At 40.2% G+C, this 27649-nt stretch overlaps 2 protein-coding genes across 2 annotated transcripts in view; one reads left to right on the forward strand and one right to left on the reverse strand.

The window, feature by feature from the left end:
- Positions 1–12470, forward strand: part of LOC137521038 (uncharacterized) — a 131586-nt gene extending 119116 nt beyond the window's left edge. The window contains exon 6 of the mRNA XM_068239766.1: positions 12269–12470. Within this exon, the coding sequence (XP_068095867.1) occupies positions 12269–12284 (16 nt within the window). The 3' untranslated portion in view covers positions 12285–12470. The remainder of the gene's footprint in view (positions 1–12268) is intronic.
- PLPPR5 (phospholipid phosphatase related 5) overlaps positions 12100–27649 on the reverse strand; it is a 415845-nt gene continuing 400295 nt past the window's right edge. The window contains exon 6 of the mRNA XM_068239767.1: positions 12100–12994. Within this exon, the coding sequence (XP_068095868.1) occupies positions 12962–12994 (33 nt within the window). The 3' untranslated portion in view covers positions 12100–12961. The remainder of the gene's footprint in view (positions 12995–27649) is intronic.

A 27649-nucleotide genomic window follows, 5' to 3' on the forward strand; every position in this document is an offset into this window, starting at 1 on the left:
ATTTTCCATAACTTCATTTTACATTTTAATCACTCTTACTATAAAGAACCCTTTCCTAAATAAATGGCTAAAATGTTTTTTCTCCATGCGCAGATCATGTCCTCTAGTCCCTTGCACAAGCCTGGGGGCAAAAAGCATATCTGCCAAGCTTTTATATTGCCCTCTGAAGTATTTTTACATGTTAATTAAATCTTCTCTAAGGCGTCTTTTCTTCAGACTAAATAAGCCCAATTTATCCAACCTTTACTGGTGAGATCTTCCATCTCTCTAATTAATTTTTGCTCTAAAACTGCAATGTCTTTCCCCTAATGTGATGCTCAGAAATAAATTCCATATTTCAGATTACTTTGGTCGTCCACCATTGAGTTCCCTACTTCTTCCTATAGGAGTCTGATACAATTCACCTATCTTTCTAATTTTTCTATTCATCCACACAGGCCTTGTTTTTATTTCTAGACGTTTTGTTTCCATTTAGAATATTTTGACTACAATGTTCACTGAAGATAATTAGAAAAGTTTGCAGTTTCCCTTCAGTGTCCTTCCCTTGTAGTATGTTATCCCAGTCCACCGAATTTGGTACATGCCTGAGTTGGCTGATCTTTGCTTTTCTAAAATTCATAGTGTTAGATGGTCCACATCTCCACAATCTATCTCCCACCACATCAAACGTTATTATGTTGTGATCACTATTCCCCAAGTGTTATTTGACCTGCACATTTGATACATTATCTGATCTATTTGAAATGACCAAATCCAGTAGTGCATTCCCTCTAGTTGGTTCAGTTACCATTTGAGTCAAAAAACTGTCCTGTAGTGTTGCCAGAAATCTGCCTCTTTTACCAGAGTGTGTAGCTTCAATATCCCAATCAATGTCTGGATAGTTGAAGTTACCGAAAACTATGACATCACTTTTACTTGCAGATTTTTCAATTCTGCAGTATCATGAATATGTGGTGGCCTGTAGCACACACCAATAAGCAATTGGCAAAAGTTATTGCCACTGTGAATATTTTCCCAAACGGACTCTACATCTTCATCCAGTTCATTGTTCATAGTAGCTGCAAAATAACTTTTTACAAAGAGACAAACTCCTCCACTTTTTCTCCTTACTCTATTATTCCTAAGCACATTGTATCCCTCTAAATTTGTTGTCCAATCATGGCTTTCACTTATCCATGTCTCCGTTATGCCCACGTCATAGCCTTTCTCGATCAGAATGAACTCTAGTCCATCGTCATAGCCTTTGTCGATCAGAATGAACTCTAGTCCATTGGTTACCATGCACTTTATAGTTTTACTACCTGAAACTGACTAAATAACACCTGCTATAGCTAACCCCTCCCCCCTGATTGATCACAGCTGCAACTTAAGTTTGCAAAAACAGCTTGGAAAAATATGCGTTTAAAAAATGATACCTGCTGATATCTGTCTTAAGTCCCATCTACACGGTACAATTTTCAGTCAGATCGACAGATCTAGTAGATAATTTCCAACCAGTCCGATCGGATTCCCATTGATTTTGGGTACTTAGCAATGCAAAAGCGATTGGAAACAAATTAGACATCTACACACGAACACGATGCAATTTCTTATTAAATCACTGCTTGATCTGATGGAAAATTGTACCATATAGATGGGATTTTAGATGTTAAATAAACAGCAATATAAGACAACTGACGACAGTTAATTCAAGTAATCAGCGCTTTGCTCAGCACTCACCACTCATCACTCCCCAGCACTGAAATGTAGCCTTCCCACCAGATTCAGAATTTGTTAGGGAATAGGACTGGACCACAGCAATGTGCAGGGGTCCTCAAATTCCAATGGTGGCATAGAAATTAAGAATGAATAAAAATATATGGACAATAATTAGGCTTCCCAGAAAAGCGCATCAATTATCTCTTTCTCTTTCAAATGAAAAGAATTGGAGTTTTTGCACAGTAATGTTAGGGCTGGTGCACACCAGAGCGGTTCGTGAGCGTTTTTAAAAAGGCTAACGGTTGGAAAACCGCTTGGGTAATGTATTTCAATGGGCTGGTGCACACCAGAGCGGTTTGTTTTGTCCACAAACGCAAACTCGGGGGCTGCAGCATTTTTTAGATTTCTGAGGCCTTTCTGCCTCAATGTATAGGAAAGTGGAAAACCACTCTGAAAACCGCTAGATCAGAGCGGTTTTCCAAGTGTTTTTGTTACAGAAGCTGTTTAGTAACAGCTTTACTGTAACAATATATGAAATCTGTTACAAAAAAAACCACTCCAAAAAACACTAGGCATGTTTAGAAAAGCTCTCTATACATGCCTAGAATCACTCTAAAAATTTGCTTCAAAAACCTCTAGCATTTTGTAAATCTGCTAGAGGTTTTTGGTGTGCACTGGCCCTTACAGAGTACTTGCACACTTGCATATTACCAGTGATTGTAATACTTTACAGTGCAAAAAAAAATAAGGATCTAGAATCCTTTATGATCCCTGAAAGCTAATTCTTGCGTATGTGTGCCCTTGTGCAGTGCCCCTAATTACGACTTTCACATTTCCAACTTATTTATGGCTCTGTAGTGCAACTGGAGTGAGAGGGATATGGAGGCTGTCATATTTATCTCCTTTTACACAATACCAGTTGCCTGGCTGTCCTGCTAATCATTTGCCTCTAATACTTATAGCCATAGACCCTGAACAAGCATGAAGCAGATCAGGGCAGGGGTTTCTGACATTATTGTCAAATCTGACAAGCTTAGCTGCATTTTTGTTTCTGGTGTTTTTTCAGACACTACTGCAGCCAACCAGATCAGCAGGGCTGCTAAGCAACTGGTATTGTTTTAAAGGATATAAATACGGCAGCCCCCATATACCTCTCACTTCAAGCTCCCTTTAATATTTAATAATTCTTTACTTATCATTCTCTTCCACGTATGCACTGTAAGAAATGACTTAACAATAAAAGATTTACAACAAATATCTTTATTTAAAAAAAAAATCACAAACATTCTTTCCTTTTTTTAAAAAAAGAAGTATAATTTAAAAAATAATAATGATGAAATACTTTTTAAAAGAAGAAAAATGGCAGGAAATGACAGAAGACATGTTAATTATAACAGTAAAATTAAGCCTTGAAATTTTTCACTTTGCTAAAATGATTACAGACTGCAGCGCTGTGTAAAGAAGTATGTTCCATATAAAATACATGGTTATAAAGCAAAAGTATCTGGCAATCACTGCAGTCATCTCCTGGGGCATATCAGGCAATAGCAGTGGCTGGCAAATAGTAAATCCATGACCACATGTTTACACACAGGCCTCTCAACAGACCCATTATATCTTAAATTTAAATCATGTTCTACCTATATATCTTGCGTCACCCATAAATACATCCCAAACACCTTCTCAATGGCTGCTAACTTTCCTCATTGGGCCTTATTCAATTAACTTTATTTCCTAAGTTTCCTTGTAGGAGGTAAATTGTCATCTTCTGTATAAAACAGCTTTCAGCACTCTGCCATTGAAAATAAACAAAAAGTAGGTTAAAAAGTACTAACGACATTATTTTGAGTATTTTCTTGCTTGCTGGTGGATTAAAAGACATTGGCGTCAATTCACCAGAGAGGATTTACTAAGAGAAAAAAGGTAGAAAGTTTATCTCATGAGGTATTTTAACACTCTGGAGTCAATTCACCAGTGTGAGAGGACAGAGAGAAAAGTGTTCGATAGCAGGGGATAATGGAGAGATATGCATGAGGAAAGTGTGAGAAAGCAGAGAGTTAGGTAATCAGTATTAATGATTTACATGGGATACTTTTCCTCTCTGTAAGCTTGAAAGTGAAGCATTGTGGGTAGGAGGCGGAGTTTTACCACTACGTAACCAGAGTATTCCCACCTTTTACTGCCGGATCATATCATAAATCATATCACGAGTGAGTCTGAACTTCTTCACCACCTCTGTCTCAGTAAAATTATCAAGAACTGTTCTCTCACGAAAATACGAGGGGCGATTAAACAGACCCTCCTCCTGCGCCTTTGTCTCCTCATAATAGAAGCAAGCTCTAAGGCCTAGTGCACACCAGAGCGGTTCGGCTGCGTTTTGTGATCCGCTTGCGGCTGCAGATACGCTTGGGCAATGTATTTAAATGGGCTGGTGCACACCAGAGCGGGAGGTGTTTTGCAGAAACGCATACTCCCGGGCTGCTGCAGATTTTGGATTGCGGAGGCGTTTCTGCCTCAATGTTAAGTATAGGAAAAACGCAAACCGTTCTGAAAAATGGCACTTTAGAGCGGTTTGCCAGGCGGTTTTTGTTACAGTAGCTGTTCAGTAACAGCTTTACTGTAACAATACATGAAATCTACTACACCAAAAACGCTTCACAAAACCACAAAATGCTAACTGAAACAATACAGAAAAATAAGAAAAACCGTTTCAAAATCTGCTAGCATTTTGCAGATCTGCTAGCGGGTTTTGGTGTGCACCAGGCCTAACAGAGTAAGCTCAAAAGGCTCCATCTTCCACAGCAGCAGCTGCTGTGTGAAAACCACGATATCTCCAGGTTCATTCAGGGGATAAAGAGATGAAAAAATAACAAATGGCCACACCCCCTTTCTTCCCTGGTGAATTGTGATTTGGAGAAAAACTAACTACTAACTATCACTTATTTATCTCATACTTATCTCACATTTATCTCTTGCATTTCTCTCTGTCGATATTTTCCCCTATACTTCTGGAGAATTGCTATTTGGAGATATCACAGGAGGTAAATTACCTCCCAAGAGATAAATAGGTTGGTAACCTCTGGTGAATTGACGCCATTTTATTAATAAATAAGAAATACAGTATATCACTTAGGAAAATCTTAGGAGAAAAAGTGAACTGAATAAGGGCCAAATATGTTGTCATGCTTCACCCTCAAAATCAGAAGCAGTTGAAAAAGTTGCGGATAAAAAATTGTTATTTATCGATATATGTGGGAGCAATTGTTATTTATCGATATATGTGGGAGCAATTGTTATTTATCGATATATGTGGGCACAATTGGTATTTATAGATATACTAGTGACCTAAGCCCATTTAAAAGCGGGCTTTAGGTCTTTCACCACCGCGCGTGCACTGGCCCGACGCGTGCGTACGCACACCCGCCTGGCTGGTGTAATGACAGATAGTGCCGCCCTGCACGTTGTGCCACCCCGCATGCGCAGTAGGATCCTGTGTCCCTTTTAATTCCTGCGCTGCTCTAAACGTCCCAAATATCTCCGCAGCCACACCACCTACACTCCCCAAATTTTCAGGGTAGGGAGGGGACCCCCCAAACTCCCACTGTGCCAAATTGCAGCCCCTGAGCCACGCTGATTCCCAAGATAAGTTTGCTGTAATCAATCACAGGAAGCAGCCGGGCTCGGGGGGGGGGGGGGCTGCAATTTGAAGCAGAGGTAGATCGGAGGGTCCCCTACCTACCCTGAAAATTTGGGGAGTGTAGGAGGTGCAGAAACTGAGATATTTCAGACAAATAATATTGATGTCCCCACTAAGCATGCCTGATACTCAATGAGGAAGGCTGCTTCCGGACGGCACTATCTGATATTACACCGGCCTGTCCTGCGTCCTGACCCAAAGGCTGTCAGTGCAGGACATGTGCAGTAACGCAAAAGCACTGTCACAGGGACAGGATGCAGGGATATTTGAATATCATTAGGTAGGATTAGCACAATTGTTATTTATCGGTATATGTGGGCGAAATTGTTATTTATTGCTATATATGGGCACAATTGTTATCATAATATAGAAAGCCGTTACGCTATTTAGCGGACGGCTGCAATTAAATTAAAATTTATCATATTATTGTTAGCGAGGATCGTGGGGTGCTAAGGTTAGACACCACCAGGGGGGTCTTAAGGTTAGGCACCAACAGGGGGGTGTTAGGATTAGGCACCAACAGGGGGGTTTTAGGATTAGGCATCACCAGGGGGTCTTAGGGTTAAGCACCACCAGGGGGTCTTAGTGTTAAGCACCACCAGTGGAGGGTTCTGTGTGAGTAGGGTAGAGTTTAGGTTATAATAAGGTTCAACATTATCAGTAAATTTACCAATAATGTAATACCGCAATTAAATCGTTATTTACTGTTTTTGTTATCGTTTTTGTTATTTTATATTGCGCTTAAATTATTTACCAATATTGCTAATAATATTGTTATTTAACGTTGCGCCTAAATTAGCTTGCGACTTTTTCAAATATACGTTCCAAATCTGGTCAAAACTGCATAACTATTGTCTTATCGGTATTAATCATGTATTAAACAGCAACTTGCAGTTGCCACCCAACTTTAACTTAAAAGCTACTGCTATCTCCTCCGTTTATTGCATCACTTGTTCACCCAAATCTTGGACTGTAAACTTTTTTTTGGGTGGGGTACCCCTTTCCTCCTGTCTCAGGTCTGTGATTGTTTATAACTTTCTTTCTTATTGAAAGTGTTAATGTCCTTCAACTTAAGTGTGCCGACATAATTTAAAATGAGGTGCTGATCAATAATGCAATGAACAGTACTTGTATTGCTGATTTTTCTTCTGTTCTAAAATATAATCCTCTCTCCTGCTAAACTAAAATGTAAATGCCAACTCTACAAGCTTGTACTGCTCTTATAATCGGCAAATTTAAACATTACCGGCCAGAAGAAACTGTCTACCTCTCTGCCCAGCCTCCTCCCTGTGCTCCCCCACCTCCTCTGCCGAAATGACACATCTATCGGGAATAACCTGTTTGACTTTTATGCGCCTGAATACTGGGCATTCAAAAGCCCCACATTTGGTTCAGATAGCAGTAATGCATCAGCTGTTACTATGACGACACAGTACTTTGGCAGAGGGGTAGAAAAAGCTTTAGTTTTGGGAGTTTAAGCCAACTTTAGGGGATCATTTTGTCCATGTAGAATTAATTTAACCGTGTATAAGCAGCAAAGAAAGATCCAAACAAATTGTGCAAGCAGAAATCAACACACATTGTAACTTGTTTTTTACACTGTTATCTGTAGTATAATATGTTTCTTTGGCTTTTTTGTATTCTTTTGCTTCGTGTGGAATTGACAGCATATATAGTTTATACCTTAGCAATTTCAACAGCTTGGCCAATGGAGCTCATGTAATGTTATGCACAGTATTAATGTAAAGGTTTCCTACAAGCAAAAGCAGCTGTTCTTTCCTCTTGAAAACATGTCTATGAAACTATATTTAAAAAGGTTCTAAAGTAAACTTGAGCAATGTAACCTAAGCATATAATAATAAGTACATAGTCAGAGTATCTTTCAGTAAAAATAACTTAAGAACATTTTCTTTTGTTTGAGATATATACCCTGGAGACTGACAAGCAAGCGCTATTGCTAAGTCTAATGCCTTGAAGTAAAGCTGCATACACACATCCAATTTTGGCAAATCACTGACCAAATGTACCAATTTTTTGGTCCTGATGAAGTGCTGCATCTATTTAGCTGAAGCAGCAGTCAACCTCTGCACTGTCTGTACTCCTCTCCTCCCGATGTGGATTTTTCTGCCTGTCTTCCTTTTTAAAAGTGTTTTTTTTGAATAAGCATTTTGTATCTGTAAGTTTGCTACCACTGTATCTTACTGGATGTACTGGAATTCTTATTCAGTGGGAAAGCAGAACTCAGCCAGGATGAGTCACTAGTCCTGTGCACCATTTCCCTTTGCTACATAGACTGACCGATGTTACCACCTCCGTGTAGTATGAGGGCCAAAATACTTTGAATTCTATGTACAGATTGTGTAGGTAAACCCTCATACTACATCAAAGTTGTAAAATTGGCCAATCAAGACTGGATGTGTGTACCAAGCTTAAGTGTACTAATTAACAAACACTAACCGAAAAGGAGGCATACCAGGGAATAAGAATCAAACACTCTAGTCTCAAAGACAAGCCCTATAGGTACATATAAAAAGATAATAAACTTTATTATTAAAACAACAACATTGATAAAAAAACGGACACCACTATCGTGGGTAGTCCTTTGTGAATTCCCTTGAATAAGGGTCTCAGCCCTCTAAAGAAAGTGGGGGTCCTGGCTTATCCCCCTCCACTTCTATAGTGTGAAGAAGTGGGGTGTATCTATCCCACAGAAGGGAGAGAACGTCACTGAATGTAGATGAGGGAGGATCCCCTGACTGGGATAACGCTAGGCGCCTCTGTCTACGAGTTTCGCAGGTACATTCCTGCTTCCTCAGTCAATAACAGGGAGGAGTATACAACAGTATAATCTCAGGATAACGTTAGGCGCCTCTGTCTACACAGAGGCGCCTAGTGTTATCCTGAGACTGCACTGTTGTATACTCCTCCCGGAGGAAGCAGGAATATACCTGCGAAACGCGCTGCTTTGTATTTTGGAGTATGTGAATACATTTAATTTTTTGAAAATTGACAGTTTCATGTCTGCTTCAGGGAGGTAAGTCCACCACTGCCTCCCCAGCAATTTGAAAGATTTTAGCATATTTTTATCCTGTTGGCACCTCTGTTCTCCTTTTGCGATACCTGTGTCCACCCCTGGTGGAGGGGTGATATACCCTTTTTTTCTGATCTACAGAGAACGACATTTTAATTCTAAGTGGGGACAGGTCTTAATCTTCCCACCTACATTTACAGTGGTTGCCTATGCGGTGACCCTGGTTTGTGAGTATTATTGTTTACTTGTTTTCAATTACCCTATACAATACATACTACAATTGGGCTCTATGTGTCTTTTTTCTTTATAATGCATTAGTAAGTATGCAAAATGGCAACATCATGTATGTTATATATACAAGAAAACTTTTAACACAAACATTATAAAGATAATAAAAACTATCAGTCTTTTAATTTGTAAACAGTGAAAAATGTAAAAAAAAAAGAAGGAAATTAAAGTTGACAGTTAGTCATTAAAGTCACTTTTTTACTTTTAAATAAACCTTCTACAGTTTCTACATGGTCACTAAATACTTTGCACTCTTTCCTTGTGAAACTTAAGTCCCGGGCCTGAATTCCAGCTGGCACACCATCTCCATGGTGTATTTGTGTTGACTTCTTCCAAGTGCACTGGTGTCCTCCTATGTCTCAAAAACATACTGGTTGTCAAATGGCTTCTTCCCAAGAACAACAAAAAGCAAGTCCTTAGAATTTGAGAGGGGCATTAGATTGTAAGCTCTTTGGAAGCATGGGCAGTGGCATGAATTGTTTGATGTTCCATGTAGAATGCTGTCAAAATGTACAACAATAATAATAATGTGTTGTTTGGGTACATTGGTGGATGAATTACTAAAGAACACGATGAACTCTGTATGTTTTTAGCAATAACCTGAAGATGTGCTAATGCCCACTATCCAGTCATATGAGGGAATATAGTGTATATGTATTCATAATTCCTTACACATCACTTGTTTGAAGTAACCTCACTTCACTTCTTTTTCAGTGCATCTACCTTAAAGCAAACCAGAAGCGATTATAAACTTATGAGATAATGTATTGTATGTGTAGTACGGCTAAGAAATGTCATTAGTAGCAAAGAAAAACGCCTCATATTATTTTACAGTACAATTAGAGTAAAACAAAATCAGTTATCTATGCAAAAGAGCTTCTCTGAGCCATTAAACCCACTCGGTCCAATACAGTGTGGTTTTCTGAAGCACAGCCAAGAAACTGTGAAAGGCAGCTTGAAATAAGGGTTTAGTACAGGGCAGTTCAAAGGGTCATTATTTCTGCTTTGTTTTATAGCTTAAAAGATAGAGTGAGGTTTTAAAACTATTACTGTGACAGTATGATGCAATGTTATAAAAAACTATTTACTTGAAAATAAAAATATGAGACTCCTTTCTTTGCTACTAATGTTCTATTCATTATCAGTTTGCTTTAAAAAAAAGTATCCCTTTGATATTCAAAATCTGCAGTTTAAAGGATATTTATACTTATAACTGTATAAAATAAGTCCAACATTACGCTCGGGTTAGAGGTGAGTGCACAGATTTCACAGAATTCCGAATTCTGACTTTTGCATCAGAGTTTCGCCATTTCAGGTTGAAAGTAAATTCTGAACATTACGCAAAATGATGTTCTTTTGATGCACAAACATTTTTCACATTAATAGCCTAAAATGTCTGATATAAATGTGAAAATTATTTTCAAAAAAATAACATTCTAAGCAAAATAGTAATCTATTGTAAACATATTTACAGTAATTCATCTTATGGTTAGTGAAAAAATATATTTGCAATAACTTACAATTTTGTGATCTCACAATGCACTTAAAACTTGAATTCTGTGAAATTTGGAATTCATTTAGAATTTGTTTTCAAATTTCAACCATTCCTAAGCCTGATCAATAATGCAATGAAAATGATGATTTTTCTCCTCTGAAGATGTATAGGAATGCTGTGGATGCCTTTTCACACGCACTTTCTCCACAAGACTTTGTATACCGTGTTTATTGTACACCAATGCTAATATTTTGTTCTTTTATAAAAGCTTTCTTTGACATGATATTTAGTGAGCACTGATCAGACCAATGTGCAGATCACAGATGTGCTGACTGCTATGAGGAAGTATTAGGAAAAAAGAGAATTCAGGACAGGATTTCCTCCTCATGTCTATTATAGTGGCTGAATAGAGTACTGGTTAAGGGCTCTGCCTTTGACATGGGAGACCAGGGTTTGAATCCTGGCTAGGTCAAGTACCTATTCAGTAAGGAGTTCAAGGCAAGACTTCCTAACACTGCAGGGTGGCCTCCTAAGCGCGTCCCAGTGGCAGCAGCTCTTGAGCGCTTTGAGTCCAACAGGAGAAAAGCGCTATATAAATGTTTAGATTATTATTATTATTATTTAGAAAAGTAAAATCATTAATGCCTAAAAGTGGACATTCATTACAAATTTTCTATTCAATTTTACCACAATTGGATGAACAATTGTTTGTACAGAAAGGCTTAAAGGTATTTTTTTCTTTTTCTTTCATTCAATGATCACATTTCCTATTTTTCTTGAATTTTTGTGAGATTGGACATGTTGGAAAATTCAAACCAACTTTACATAGAATTCTAGTGTGTGATCGATTGTTAAATTGTATTCAACCTAAATATAAAATAATATATTGTTTGTATAAACAACAACAAAAAAACATAGAATTAATAAAGAATTTGTGTATATGTATATTAAAAAAGATGGAAATTGTATGGTAAGTAATGTGAAAAAATATATATGGAAAAGTGATTGTTAGGTAGATTTAATAACAAAATATAACTGTATTGTACTTATTTATTTAAAACAAGAGACAGAAATCGATAGGCGGTTGCAGGAAAAATGTTCATTGGTTATTGTAATGCTAAACAGAGAATGATGATGGCATGAGACATTGATAGATGTACTGGGATTGAAAATTAAAGAAAATCGGTATTAAAAAAGTATCCATATTAAAAATCAAAACATTTAAATATATAATATTTAGAGAAAAGTTTTTCAATCCGATCAACTTTTTCCCCTTTTATGATCTTTTTCTTAAAGGATACATCCAGGCAACCTGAAAAATAAAAATTCACTTACCTGGGGCTTCCTCCAGCCCCTGGCAGCCGTCCTGTGCCCTCACCGCAGCTCCGGTGGCTCCCAGTCTCCTCCACTGCAGAAGCCGACCTGGCCAAGTCGGCTTTCAGTTGTGGGTCGGCTTCTTCTGCACTCCACCGCACAGGTCACGTGGTCTGGACGACGTCATTAGCTCTGTACTGCCCAGACGCAGTAGTTATGCGCTTGCACAGTACAGTCCCGGTGTTGTCAGGCAGACCTCGTGATCCACGCAGTGGAGCACAGAAGAAGCCGGCCCGGATGCCGACCTGGCGAGGTCGTCTTCTGCAGCGGAGGAGACTGGAAGCCACTGGAGCTGCAGCGAGAACACAGGACGGCTGCCAGGGGATGGAGGAAGCCCCAGGTAAGTGGATTTTTATTTTTCAGGTTGCCTGGACGTATCCCTTAAGACATTGTGGCAATCTCGAACACGTGTGTCATACCTTCAACAACTTTCTCAGTACTTTCAATCAATCGAAAATTTGGATTCGTTTCATCAAATTGAAAAAAAAATTGTAATGTGTGTATGGACACCTATTGATTTGGGAACAATATGTGACTGATTTAATACATGTATATTGTAAATATATGTACTATACTTTTTTATTTTGTCTAAACTGGATATTTTGACATTATCTTGAGTATTTAGACACGTTGATTTTACTATCCTATTTAGTAAGTTTTCTTATATTTCTTTTTTTTCTCACAGATTCGTTGCAGTCTAAACCAAGACAACCTCAAACAAAAAACCTCACAACTTTCCTTTGATCCACACCAGACAAGAGTCCAAATAAATAAATTTTTAATTATGATACATTAATTATTACAGTAAAAATTTGCATTTTCCCTTCAAAACATAAGCACCAGTCTTGAAATAACATAAAGTATAAATCATAGAGTGAAATATATAGCAAAATACCATGTGCAAACAGTATTTAGCACAAAACATAAATAAGTTTCTTATTTAATTTTTTTGTCTTTTTTTTTTACATACTGAATTTAAAATGGGAGATAGGTCATAATGTATTAGCTTAAACAAACTTTTTTCTTAAGTGTTAGAAAGTCCAGAGCGGTGCATGTGACCTAAGGTAAGGAACTGTACATGGGTCATTAGAAAGATCTAAGGATCAAGAATCATGGAAAAATCGGACATACCGACTAGTGCACATTTCTAACACACTGTCAATGTTTGTTTTTTTCTGAAAAAAGTAAGGAAAAAACAAGTTATAAATACAAAACAACCTTCAGATGCGGACAAAATTGTTGAAACTGTAAAAATCATTAAATAGACCATTTACTGTAGCTTGTACTTCCCATTCCTTTTCAAATATGCCTCGGCTGGGATGAGTGGACTGTGAAGAGGGAGGAGGTCCAGTGCAGAGAGAAGGCATCTGTGTCAACATCATGTGACTTCCGCAAAGGCGGTGATGTGGTTCTAGAGACACCAAACAAAATTCAATTAGAATGCAGTTCCTCTTCAATGGATTTTGTAAGAAAATACGATCAACACTGCTGCTTTTTTCTCAATGATGAAGTAGGAGGTTAAAGCCAGAGCTAAAAATAAACTCATGACATAATTAATTGTATGTGTAGTACTCATGGTAATTAGAACTGTCAATTTAAAGGCTATCTGAATAGAAAAATAATAAGAAAACATAGGCCTTACATACTATCTTTAATGTATCCAGACCAGGAATAACTCCCCTTCCTGACACCTAAACTTAAAAACCTCACCTTCCTAATGCTAACCTTAACTGTCCCCAACCCGTCGCAAAAAAATTAAAAATATCGGGCAGAAGTTTGGGCACTGCTATAGGACTCAATACAAATATGGGGATAAGGGAAATTTGTGTGCCTAAGGCGCCCAATAAATAGTGGACACTGGGTCCACCCGCTATGTAAATTGCAGCTACAAATAACATGCACAAGCTGAATGGCAGCATTTGTAACACCACTCATGTCAGCCATGGCTGAGTATGTTACATCCAAGCATGCATGATTGCAGCCACACTTAGTGGTGACTCAATAGGGGCCATCTGTCCACTGCTTGTGATAAGCTGTATCAAAAGCATGACTGGTGGATAGGAGCAGCTCACAGGTACTGAATTCACTGCCTTCAGCCTCCAGGTTGAAAGAGGCCTAACACAAGTTGCTGTTATTGCAACTTTAAGAGCCCGTTTCCACTAGTGCTGCGCGCGGCTGCGAGACGCGAGGTGGCACTTCCTGGTCTGCGGGAACGCTGACGAATCCCATAAGCAGTGCCATACACAGCTATGGGATTCGCAGCCTCCCGCACGGAAATTAATGGCAATGCCGGCCTAATCGCTAAGGTAAGCGATTCGGCGGGAGAGCCATTGTGTCCTATGGCAGAGTTTGCCAGCGCAATTCATCTGCGGGGAAACTCTTCGGATTCGGCCCGGTTTCCGCGCTAGTGGAAATGAGCCCTCAGTTTTAAAAGAGAAGTTTCAACTTTCTCTACCCCCATGTGTTGTTCTGCAGTAAGTCTTCTTAGCTGGCTTACAGAGCCCAAAGAACGGGGGGAGATGGAAAGGGGAAGAAGAGGGAAGAAGTAAAGAATGCATTCTATACATACCTTTTCAGAAAACTGATGAGATGAGATCATGCAAATTACATTTTAGGGCATCAAATAGAATATAGACTATAATTTTTTTACTCTCATGTATTCTCTGCTTCCTTTCCTCGTTGCATGAAGAGAAAAGAAGTAGGAAACCCATAGAAAATGTTTACTACTTTCTACTTTCGTTTTAAAATCACCATAATACGCATTACTTTCACCTATACCATATATTATTATCATGCTTCTCACTACATTACATATTGCTTTGTTATATTTTGTTGTATGTATATGTTTTATTTGGAACTATGTCATCGCCATGTATATATGTTTTTATTTGCACTGTGCCATCACCATGTGTACCACAAATAATTCCGGGTATGGCGACTAAATCTTGGTGAATAAAGCTGATTCTGATTATGAGTTATCTTTCCATTTAAATTTGCTACTAGCTAAAAATTTCCAGAACTGACTTAAAGCGGAACTCCAGTGAAAATAATGTAATAAAAAAGTGCTTAATTTTTACAATTATGTATAAATGATTTAGTTAGTGTTTGCCCATTGTAAAATCTTTGAAATCCCTGATTTACATTCTGACATTTATCACATGGTGACATTTTTACTGCTGGCAGGTGATGTAGCTGCTGCTTGCTTTTTTTTGCAGTTTCAAACAGCTGTAAACAGCTATTTCCCACAATGCAACAAGGTTCACAGACAGGAAACTGCCAGGACCATGGTCCTCAGAGTTTCTTGTGGGAGGGGTTTCGCCACAATATCAGCCATACAGAGCCCCCTGATGATCCGTTTGTGGAAAGGAATCGATTTCTAATGTAAAAGGGGGTATCAGCTACTGATTGAGATGAAGTTCAATCCTTGGTCACGGTTTCTCTTTAAAGCTCATAGCACACTTCTTTACAACCGCGTCAATCGCAATGCTGGAGTACACATTGTCCATAAAAGCTCACCTTGCTGCACAGGCTGCAGAGAACAAGACCATTTGCTACTTATTTTTTACACACTTGCATTCATTTATTGACTGGTAGAAAATGTTGACATAACTATCATGCAGTCCATATCTGCTAGGAACACTGTAAAATGGTAAGATTTTATATGAACATAAAAACAAGTGAGCAAGCGAAAATAATATTTACAATGCATAGAACAAAATTGAATTCACTGGGATTTTTCTAAAAAAATTGAATTTCCTTTTAAAGGCACCTGACCTGTTCACATGTTTAACATTGTCACCTGTCAGGGTATGAAACATGCAAGAACTATGACATGTCTGCATTCTTCATTAGATGTATTTTAGAGTAAGGACAATTCTGACCTATTTGCTGCCTCAGGTAAGAGAACTTGTGTCACCCCTCCCTCACACAGGCACGCTATGAAGAGAGGAGGAAGGTGACTCAGCTGGATGTGGGAAATAAAATAACCCCAGCCACCTGGAATGCTGTAATACATTATTATTATTAATTGTATTTATAAAACGCCAACACATTATGGACAATACATAGGGATACATACAAAGGTAACAAGGGTTGGCAGACATAACATAGCACAAGGTTATGCAAGGCAAACCGAGAACAGGATAGATGGTCATGTGATTAGGGAGCTGGTTACAGAGATCCAGCAAGTCAAGTCCAAGGTGGTCCATGGAAGAGGTGCCCAAAGTGGAACACTCATGATCAGGTGGGATACACTATGGAAGGAAGGAAGCTACCAGAGGCTTACAATCTAAGATGGGGGGAACACTAGGTAGGGCTGAGAATAAGAGTTCAGCAGAGGAAGTTAAGGTGTATGTAGGCCATCTTGAAGAGGTACATTTCGAGGGCTTATTTGAAGGGTTAGAATGAGATGTTAGTCTGATGGGTGGATGAAGGGGGTTCCATAGGGTGAGTGCAGCTCTTGAGAAGTTCAACAGGCACCCGTGGGAGTGAGAAATGCATGCGGTGTCAGTCAAAGGTCATTCGATGATCAGAGGGAGCGAGCAGGTATGATCCTGTGAACGAGCTCTGAGATGTAGGTAGGGCAGGTCTTGTGCATATATTTGTATCCAAGGCACAGAATCTTAAAATTTCTCCTAAAGTAGATTGGACCCGGACATTATCCCAGCACTTTGATTCGCCCAATAGGCTGCCTGTCAAGTTTCCTGTCAAGTGACAGGCAGCCTATTGGGCCAATCAAAGTGCGGGGATAATGCCCTTTAAAGTGATTGGACCCACAGGGGCTCAGGGCAGGATGAGTGGAGCTTTCGTCATTACCAATTAGCAGGCATAAGTTTGTAGTGCTCCCTATGCTACTCTAATACGGCGTGTTGGCTCTGATAAGGCATGCTATTTGACTTAGTGAATCAAGCCCATTGTGTTGTTGTTTTTTTTGTGCAGTTCTGTTCAGGGAAAAAATTTAACATCCTGCTGCAGTTTTTCACACCACGTATTGTTCCGTATGCGTTTCACACGTAACACAAGTCAATGGACCCGCATGTGAATATTCATATTTTCAATGTGAAGCAATGCATGTGTTTTACAAAGTTTTCCATCTAACTTGCTTTTTCCTGTTTCTCGTAGTCACAATGATGTCATGTTGCTATGAAGATTACAAATGAGGTGTGAAAATTCACATTCAAAATGTTCATAAGAACGAATGCGTTTAAACAAATTTTCATTAAAAATGCATGTCCGTAATCCTATTTAAACCACATGCAAGACAATGGAAATTGGCCCTAAGGATGATTTAAAACACCAGCAGGCCACTAAATCCGAAACAAAAACATTGTTTTAACCCTTTAGCAGCCAATTTATTGAAAGGCTTGCAAGTGCTCAGGCCAATTTATTTTAGCACATTTTTTATCTCTTACTTGTTGCATGTCCTTGATTCTAATTAGTACTGTCGTAATGTGTATTTATGGTCACTTGTCACTAGGGGCAGTGTGAGACAATAACAGAGAATGTCTAGTTTCAGTTTTTATATATTCTGCTAGCAGAGAGACATCAAAGCATTCCATGAATTTACAGCACAAGGAGTTCTGCCGACTGAGGTCAAAAGCAGTGCTTTACGGAAGCTGCTATTGAGTTAAAAGGACAGACCCTTTAACTATTTGAAAGTAATATTTATGATATCAGGAGGAAAATAACGGATTTATCTCAAGGCAAACGTTAATGTCTTTTTATCTAATGGTTAATGATATTTTAATGTTAATGCCTCATTGATCACTAAGCACTCCTCCATTTATATGAAATGATGTGCATGCATACAGGTGGCCCCGTCATCCTGGTATCTCCCTCTCTGTATTATGTCAGTTAAGAGCAATTCAAGTAATAAATCAGCTAGCTCGTTAATTACATGGCCAGCAAATACAATATACAGCCCGGAGTATTATGGGGGAGACAGTCAGTTAAGCAATATAGCACTAGATCTACTTTGTACCTTTCAGCATTCTAAAAAAAAATGTTTTTGGATTTACATGATAAAAGAACTGTGTTTTGTTTTGTTTTTTTATAAGGAAGAACGGAAGAGTGGCTAATGTGGCAGCCAGCTAATATACTCCAGCTTCAGACATGCATACAATGTTCATGTTGTACTTCTTTCTATGATTAATTGGCTTTGCACAACATACCGACTCCGGAGTGGAGCATTCAGACTATTTCTATGAAAATGGCAGTTGAAAGCTGACAAAATGTATTAACGTACGCTCCTGACTACCACGGCTCCATTCGACTTCATTAAATTGTGTAGCAGCTGATAAAGAAATATAAAACGATTTAAAATGACAAGTATTCTTTGTTTTTGTGCTTGCGTCCTTTGGCTGACCTTCATATTCTGCTTATTTAGAAAATAGAAAACTACAGGCTCTTTTGTCTTTTAAAGAGCCCGTTATGCTGAAACTTGTATTGGCTGGTGTAAATGTGCAGCTATTAATATGTACAAAAGTGGGTTTTTTTTTTCAATTTTCCCCAGGTATTGTGCTAAAATGCTTTCCGATTTTATTATACCTGTATTGGCCTGAATGATCTACAATAACTTCACAAAGGGGGACTTTGCACAACCCCAAAATGATCATCGGTTGACAAAGATTGTATGTGTATATGCAGAGGATTAAATGATTGGTCCTGTTGACAATGTGTGTTCCTTTTACTGTTTTTTGAATGATCATAGGGGCGTCAGCAGAAGCCAATCACTATGATTTATGCTTCTCTAATGTCTGGAACACATAATGAAATTTTCCCATCAGATTGACGGGTCGATATTCATATTCATCAGTATGCCCAAACTGCTCACAATCGAGTAAGGGATTGCTTTTTTTGCAGTACTGATCTGAAAATCGATCCCTTTACTCGATCAGGAGCAGATTGGACATGTTGGAAATTATCGATCGACCTATAAATCTGACAGGAAAACTGTAGGCAATGTGATTAGATCACCACCCTATCATAACACAGGGGGTATAGTAAGCAAAATTGGATGTGATAAGCACCGTTATACTCTTTCATCGACAAAAAAGGAAGTGAAACGCAGTACCTGCTTTTGTTAGTAATGTCCGCCTTTCTCAGGCATCACACCACATTGCACACAACGAGTGTAAAACTGGCCTTATGCATTATAATCTTGTGCAAGTTGAAATTATATCTTATAAAATATTCATATTAAACTTTCATTAGTTTCATAAGCATAACAAATGTCAGTTTTGCTCATATGTTGTCAATTGCAACTCACATCCTTAAAGAGGAACTGTCGTGAGTAAAATGACCCATAAATTACTTTTCTCCTATGTTGCTGTTACTTACCGTAAGTAGTAGTAGAACTACCGACAGATCTTGGAATAGCCCATCTTCTCATAGGGGGAGTTCTCTGGGTTTTTTTTATTTTTAAAAGCACTTAGTGAATGAAAGTTGCGCTATCCAACTGCCAAAATAGTGTGCAGTGAGCAGGGAGGCTGGCCAGCATCTTTGTATTAATCATTTTTAGGGACTGTCTTTATAAAGAATAAAGGCCATGCTGAGAATCCCCCATGAAGAGATGGACTAGCCCAAAACCTGTTGGTAATACGAAATTTCTACTACCTACTGTAAGTGACGGCAACATAGGAGAGAAGAAATTAATGGCTCATTTTACTCTGGGAGAAATGCACTTCTTATTTGTACTTCTTATTTTAAATTTTAAGATTTTCGCGACAGTTCCTCTTTAAGGCAAATCTGATGAAGCAGGTGGTTTCGGCGGACCGCGCTTCCCACCAGGCACTGAAACCAGTCACTCCATAGCAGCAATGTTATGCTGCGTGGAACACGTAAGAACAATTTGAGGCTCCGATGGTCTGGGAGGGGAAATAGTATTTAATGCCACCGGGGGTGTGGTTGGGTGGGATTAGCGACAGTAGGGAGAGCCATCATTTGGCTCTCCCAGCGTCCAACTCGCCGATGGCGTACTAACATGTATGCAGATCTGAAGCCTAAAATAAAAAAATAATAATTTTATACATACCATGTAGAGGGAAGGCTCTGGAATACCATAGAGTTCCTGGTCTTCTCTCCATCCCATCTTTCCCATGCCATCCCTGGTGGAAGATATCCCTTCTTCTAGGTCTTTGGCACTGCTCATGTAGCCTTTGGTAGTACTCGTGTCCTCAAATACATCCGGAGCACATCCATAGTGCACATGCAGTACAGAAGTTTTTGGGAACACAAATACCTCTGAAAGCTGCATAAGAAGTGCTGAAGAGCTTAATGACCTAGCAGGTCGAATAGCTTCCACCAGGGATGGTGCAGAAATGACAGGAAGGAGTGAGGACCAAGAAGACTCTATGGTATCCAGAGCCTATAAAAACTGATTTTATTTTTGGCTTCAGATACTGAAAGCTTTAAGAAGGAGAGCTGTCCCCAAATAAATGTGCCACATTCCCTTTGCTGTGGTGTAAATTTGGTAAAAGCTAAAACTGTGAAATTGATCTTTTATTGTTGAATGCAGTGGCGTAACAATAGGCCCTGCAGCCCATGCTACCCCCTGGGGCCCGCTCTGGGCCGTTTTGTGGGGGCTGGAGGGGTGGCAGCATGAGGGGAAAGTCTTGGCCACAGTCGGCGGCGAGAGGGGAAGTTCCTTCCCTCTCCCTCACCTCGGGGCTCTCCCCTCTGCGCTCCCCTCCAGCTAGATATAGTGTGGGCAGTGGGCAGTGGCGGGCAGATACATACCTTCTTCGGTGCGATCCACCGCAGACTCCTCGCTCTAGCGGCTGACGTCACTTCCGGAAGTGACGTCACTTCCGGAAGTGACGTCAGTCGCCGCTGCCCGCTGCCCACACTATATCTAGCTGGAGGGGAGCACAGAGGGGAGAGCCCCAAGGTGAGGGAGAGGGGGGAAACTTCCCCTCTCCCCGCCGACTGTGGCAAAGGCTTTCCCCTCATGCTGCCACCCCTCCAGCCCCCACGAAACGGCCACGAGCGGGCCCCGGGGGGGGGGGGTGCTCTGAAATTCTGCAGGGGGGCCCAGTGGGGCCTAGTTACGCCCCTGGTTGAATGCAGGCTGATTTATCTACGAGATAGCCATAATAGCATGTGATTTGTTGACTCCCTAGTCATTGCTCTATTGTACTGACCTTTGGGATTCTCTACCAGGACGTGGTGGCTGCAGCTATGCTACTGTATAACATGACTGTAGTCAGAAATGTGCTTGTACCAGGATTGCCTGTGTTCAACGTGAGGGTGTGTCAATGTACATGACTAATGGCTTCTAGGGTTTTGACTTGTCCCATGATGCAGAGCTGCAACTGTAAGTTATAGACCACCAGTCATTACATCAGCTCTGTCTTCCAGTAATGTTGAGGAAAAAGGCGTAAATAACATCAGAAAAAAATATACATTTCAGTTTCTGAATCATTAATCTTTAAGCATGCACAATAATGAATATAAATTACATTATTTTTTGAATAGACTAGCAAAAAACATCTCAGATTTCAAGAACAGTTCACTGTGAGAAATCGAGGTTATTTGCTTGTCTTGGAAATATAAATTATCACTTCACAGTTCTCTTCTTATATAACACATCGGGTGTTGATTTCATTGGCAAGGTTGTTTAAATGGATATTTTTCAAATGTTCAAGATAATCAGTTTTTGCAAATGAAAGTCTATTATGATTAACGATCACATATAACCAAGGCTTAGGTGAACAATAAGTAAAATGCTTTAAAGTAAGGGCTCTTAAAGTGACCCTGTAGTGAATCACTGCCCCCTATCTGGCAATAAGACTGTTACAAACAGGTTTCTACTAAGCCCGGTACGTCAAACTCCAGTCCTCTAGGGCAGAGTTCCTAACACATTTTTGACATAGCTCGAATTAACGCATGGGACTGAATCAGGAAAGGTGTTGTTCATCAAGTAGAACACCTTTCTTCATTTTTCTGTGTATATTAAAGGACACCCAAGGCGAAAATAAACGAATTAAATTAACAATTGTATCTATCTTCCTTCTCCTAAAAATGACTTTTTAAGATATTCCACAGTTCTATTTTATGTTTTAATCTACTTTTTAAGTTTTAACTGTTTTATTGTTTTTGCTCAATGACACATTCATTGAAGTATGTCAGAGCTAAAATATATGAACTATTGACTGTAACGATAGGTGTCAGCAACCAGAGAGAGAATCTGATTCTTGGCGATCTGCAGTATCCCCAAGAATACAGATATACCTGATTATTGGTGATCTGCAGAATTGCCAATAATCAAATATGTCTAACCTCTAGACACCTGAGTGTGTAAGTGTTTTGGTGCAACAGTAACCTTTGGACCACTGGGGTAGCAGGTGATCCAATAAGTAGAGAAGACTCTACTGCAGCCAAGGACACCTGGAAAGGGAGTCCCTGACTGATAAGGAGCAGTGTCCACTCTGTGGAGTAGGGGACCCCTGCGGGAGTGACACCTGAAGAGTGGATTTCACTAGCAGGTCTGGAGACTATCTCTTTAGGAAGAGAGATACCTCCCAAGGTAGTAACAGATATCAAACATTGCCTAGTCTTGGTGTGAGGTCCGTAGTCTCAACACCCTGGAACTAGTCTGGAGTATAACACAAATGATAATACAGTTCCCTAGTCTTGGATGCAATGTCCGTGGTCTTAACATCCTGGAACTAGTCTTGAGTATAACACAAATGACAATACAGTTCCCTAGTCTTGGCTGCAAGGTCCGTGGTCTTAGCACCCTGGAACTAGTCTGGAGTATAACACAAATGATAATACAATTCCCTAAACTAGGTGTGAGGTCCTTGGTCTCTACACCCTGGAACTAGCTTAAGCATAAACAAAATACAATTCAAACAATCTGGCTAAGTGTGAATTCCCAGGTCCTCCTGGTTCTAACACACTGTTGGATCTGACTAAGGTCTGAATGCTTCCACGTAAGTGTTCGCAACGGCAGACAACCAGCAACTGGCAAGCAAGCTGTATATACAGTTGCTGGACTCTGCCGCCCTGCCCGAGCCACTCAGCCAATCAGGAGTCCAGCAGGAATCAGCTGATCGTCTTGATCAGCTGACCCATCTTCTGTTGGTACAAAGGTCCTGACTTCTGGCTCGCGTGCGTAGTTCCCCATCCAGGGGCACCAACAGACTCAGCCAGTCCAGACACGCCGCCGTGTGCAAACCGCCGCGCCGGATGCAGAAGCAGCCGCCCTACCGTTGCTGCATGCGGCGGCCTTTCCGCGTTTTGCCCTGCTACCAGACAAACGCTTCCGCATGCAAACCGCCGCACTGGACGCAGAATCAGCCGCCTGCTCAGTAGCACATGCAGCGGCTTTTCCGCGATCTCTCACATTGACCCTTTTTATCTCTTTCCTGGTCTTAGAACTCAATTTCTGCTAGGAAAGTGTTTTATAGTTGGAATTTCTTATCAGTGTGGATCACACTGTAGTCACTTCCTGTCTAAGTCAGAACTGAGTTAGCCACTTACATACCTGATATTTTACTCTTTCAGGCAGAGAAAGAAAAAGGCAACACATGTCTATCTCATCATGGCACATGTCACCTCGGGTATCCTTTAAACACTGGTATGAATATGACCCTCAAGGACTGGAGTTCAACATCTGTGTTCTAGTCCCAGTTCTCTGCTGACATAAATGCTTGATCTATGCATCTGTACTGATGCCAAGCATATGTCACATGGGGGAAGGGAAATGGGGTGAGATAATAGTTGAATCCACAGATGGATTCTGGTTGAAAACGTATCCAACTATGGTGACTTGTCATGGCTTAGTACACACACAGCTGTCAAACTCCAGTCCTTGAGAGCCAGATCCATGCCAGTGTTTAGGATGGACTGAGAAATGGAGCAATGTGTTCTACTTGATGGACCACACCTTTCCTGATTAAGTCCCATCAATTAATTTGAGCTAGTTTGCCAAAAATATTTGAGGACCTCAGCCCTTGAGGACAACCCTGCTAAACAGCCTTACTACCACACAGGGATTAAGTGACCTACTACATGACTGGTTTAACCTAGGTGCCCCATGCATAGATTGTTTAGGATTTGTGAACCTGGATGGGAAAATGTTTATATCTTATTTTCACCAACCTCTATCTGAAATGTTTCACTTTCTTCAATTGTACATTTAGGTAATAAACCATTGTAGTAATAGAATTAACCGTTGAAGTTAGAGAGAGCTTGAAATACTGTATTGATTATCGCTATTAAATTAGGGCAGATTACATACTCCGCTAGTTTATATAAGATTACAGTCTTTTTATCCAGAAAAAGGTCCATAAGCTTTTCCAGACTGCCAGAGTATGACACAACACAAGCAAGGTTAAAAGAGGTTCTTGCTTTGCATAATAATCATTAAAATCCTTGTTGGAGACCTGTACTGTACAGCTCGACAAAATCATTACTTCCATTTTCATACAAGGACCAAGGCTTGAAGAACAAGTCTATATTAATGCAAAGCTTTTCTTTATATACATTTTGATTGTGTGAAACTGAAAAAATATGATTGACTAAACTGACTAAAATATAGCGACCGCCTCAGCTGATAATCCAGTACGTGTACAGTGACCTTGACCAGCAACCGCCACCCAGCCAGCAATCCACCAGGCAGATCAACTCAGCCAAGTATGGTAGATTGCTTTCAACTCAACATTGCAATGTATAGGTTTGTAATTCTGTAAGTGTAGATGGTGGAATGGTATTGATACAGAGTACCCATTTAAATTATGAACTGGTACAAAAAAGTTGATTTTACTTACCTGGGGCTTCTTCCAGCACCCCGTAGTCTTTGAGGCCCCTCAGTGTCTTTTGGGTCCCCTCCATCATGCCGCTGTCACCCCTTGTTAAAAGCTCTGACCAGTTACCAGGCTGCGTTGCAGCTATAACGTATGGTACTAATTATTTGCAAACTGTGCATGTGCAGAGCACTCCCCATCAGGCCAGCACAACCGAGGAGGCACACATGGAAAAATGAATGCACCATAGCTGTGACAGAGCTGGGCCAGAGCTTTTAATATGAGCAACAGAGGCACAACAGAAGACACTAAGGGGCCTCAAAGACTACAGGGGCTGGAAGAAGTCCAAGTTAAGTAACAATTATCTTTTTTGTATCGGTTCAGGTATGCCTTAAAACCATTCTGATGAAGTGTCGTGCTGAAAAAATGAACTCTTCATCTCCATAAAGCTTTTCAGCAGACGGAAGCATGAACCCACTTTTGAACCAGAAACAGCGGCAGAAGCGTCTGACCTGGGCTACAGAGAAGCAGCACTGGACTGTTGCTCAGTGGTCCAAAGTACTTTTTTCGGAAGAAAGCAACTTTTACATGTCATTCGGAAATCAATGTGCCAGAGTCTGGAGGAAGACTGGGGAGAGGGAAATGCCAAAATGCCTGAAGTCCAGTGTCAAGTACCCACAGTCAGTGATGGTCTGGGGTGCCATGTCAGCTGCTGGTGTTGGTCCACTGTGTTTTATCAAGGGCAGGGTCAATGCAGCTAGCTATCAGGAGATTTTGGAGCACTTCATGCTTCCATCTGCTGAAAAGCTTTATGGAGATGAAGATTTAATTTTTCAGCACGACCTGGCACCTGCTCACAGTGCCAAAACCACTGGTAAATGGTTTACTGACCATGGTATTACTGTGCTCAATTGAGCTGCCAACTCTCCTGACCTGAACCCCATAGAGAATCTGTGAGATAGTGTGAAGAGAAAGTTGAGAGACGCAAGACCCAACACTCTGGATGAGCTTAAGGCCACTATCCTGGGCCTCCATAACATCTGAGCAGTGCCACAGGCTGATTGACTCCATGCCACGCCGCATTGAAGCAGTCATTTCTGCAAAAGGATTCCCGACCAAGTATTGAGTGCATAACTGAACATAATTATTTGAAGGTTGACTTTTTTTTTGTTTTAAAAACACTTTTCTTTTATTGGTCGGATGAAATATGCTAATTTTTTGAGATAGGAATTTTGGGTTTTCATATGCTGTATGCCAAAATCATCAATATTAAAACAATAAAAGGCTTGAACTACTTCAGTTGTGTGTATTTGAATCTAAAATATATGAACGTCTAATGTTTTTCAGTACATTACAGAAAATAATGAACTTTATCACGACAGGCTAATTTTTTGAGAAGATCCTGTATATGTACTGTATACAGTGGCTTGCAAAAGTATTCGGCTCCCTTAAAGTTTTCCACATTTTGTCACATTTCTGCCACAAACATGAATCAATTTTATTGGAATTCCACGTGAAAGACCAATAAAAAGTGGTGTACACGTGAGAAGTGGAACGAAAACCATACATTATTTCAAACATTTTTTTCAAATCAATAACTGCAAAGTGGGGTGTGCGTAATTATTCAGCCCCCTGAGTCAATACTTTGTAGAACCACCTTTTGCTGCAATTACAGCTGCCAGTCTTTTAGGGTATGTCTCTACCAGCTTTGCACATCTAGATACTGAAATACTTGCCCATTCTTCTTTGCAAAACAGCTCCAGCTCATTCAGATTAGATGGACAGCGTTTGTGAACAGCAGTTTTTAGATCTTGCCACAGATTCTCGATTGGATTTAGATCTGGACTTTGACTGGGCCATTCTAACACATGGATATGTTTTGTTTTAAACCATTCCATTGTTCCATTCCATTGTTGCCCTGGCTTTATCTTTAGGGTCGTTGTCCTGCTGGAAGGTGAACCTCCGCCCCAGTCTCAAGTCTTTTGCAGACTTCAAGAGGTTTTCTTCCAAGATTGCCCTGTATTTGGCTCCATCCATCTTCCCATCAACTTTGACCAGCTTCCCTGTCCTGCTGAAGAGAAGCAACCCCAGAGCATGATGCTGCCACCACCATACTTGACAGTGGGGATGGGGTGTTCAGAGTGATGTGCAGTGTTAGTTTTCTGCCACACATAGCATTTTTCATTTGGCCAAAAAGTTCTATTTTGGTCTCATCCGACCAGAGCACCTTCTTCCACATGTTTGCTGTGTCCCCCACATGGCTTGTGGCAAATTGCAAACGTGACTTCTTATGCTTTTCTGTTAACAATGGCTTTCTTCTTGTCACTCTTCCATAGGAGCCAACTTTGCGCAGTGCACAACTAATAGTTGTCCTATGGACAGATTCCCCAACCTGAGCTGTAGATCTCTGCAGCTTGTCCAGAGTCACCATGGGCCTCTTGACTGCATTTCTGATCAGCGCTCTCCTTGTTCGGCCTGTGAGTTTAGGTGGACGGCCTTGTCTTGGTAGGTTTACAGTTGTGCCATACTCCTTTCATTTCTGAATGATCGCTTAAACAGTGCTCCGTTGTATTTTCAAGGCTTTGGAAATCTTTTTGTAGCCTAAGCCTGCTTTAAATTTCTCAATAACTTTATCCCTGACCTGTCTGGTGTGTTCTTTGGACTTCATGGTGTTGTTGCTCCCAATATTCTCTTAGACAACCTCTGAGGCCATCACAGAGCAGCTGTATTTGTACTGACATTAGATTACACACAGGTGCACTCTATTTAGTCATTAGCACTCATCAGGCAATGTCTATGGGCAACTGACTGCACTCAGACCAAAGGGAGCTGAATAATTACGCACACCCCACTATATATATATTTGGTGCCCACGCCATAAACTGAATCTCCTAGCACACTTTATTGACCTGCCTGAGGAAGTGAATAAGTAGAAACACAGTATACCAGCACCAGAATGCAGCAGGGATGGATATGACCACGCTTGGGCTTCCCTGCAGCGTGCTCCAGTCCAGGGTTTTTATGCTGCTGTGCCCATCTTTTCCTCTTTTATTGCTTTGCCTGAGGAAGTGGGAAGAGACCCATGAAATGTGTTGTCTTTTTTAAATTGTGCTGAAATAAACCTTATCAGATCTTTTCTGGGTTTGTTCATCTGGAAGATTGAATATCTCATATACTTCATTTTATCCTCTTTTACTTTGAGAAATACATATTTTTGGGTGCCTCCATCCTCTAGTCTACATCAATTTATTTATTTATTGTATTTATAAAGCGTCAACACATTACGAAGCAGTGGACATTAGTTAAGGTTAAAGACA

The sequence above is a fragment of the Hyperolius riggenbachi genome, chromosome 6 (assembly GCF_040937935.1).
Source record: "Hyperolius riggenbachi isolate aHypRig1 chromosome 6, aHypRig1.pri, whole genome shotgun sequence".
NCBI lineage: Eukaryota > Metazoa > Chordata > Amphibia > Anura > Hyperoliidae > Hyperolius > Hyperolius riggenbachi.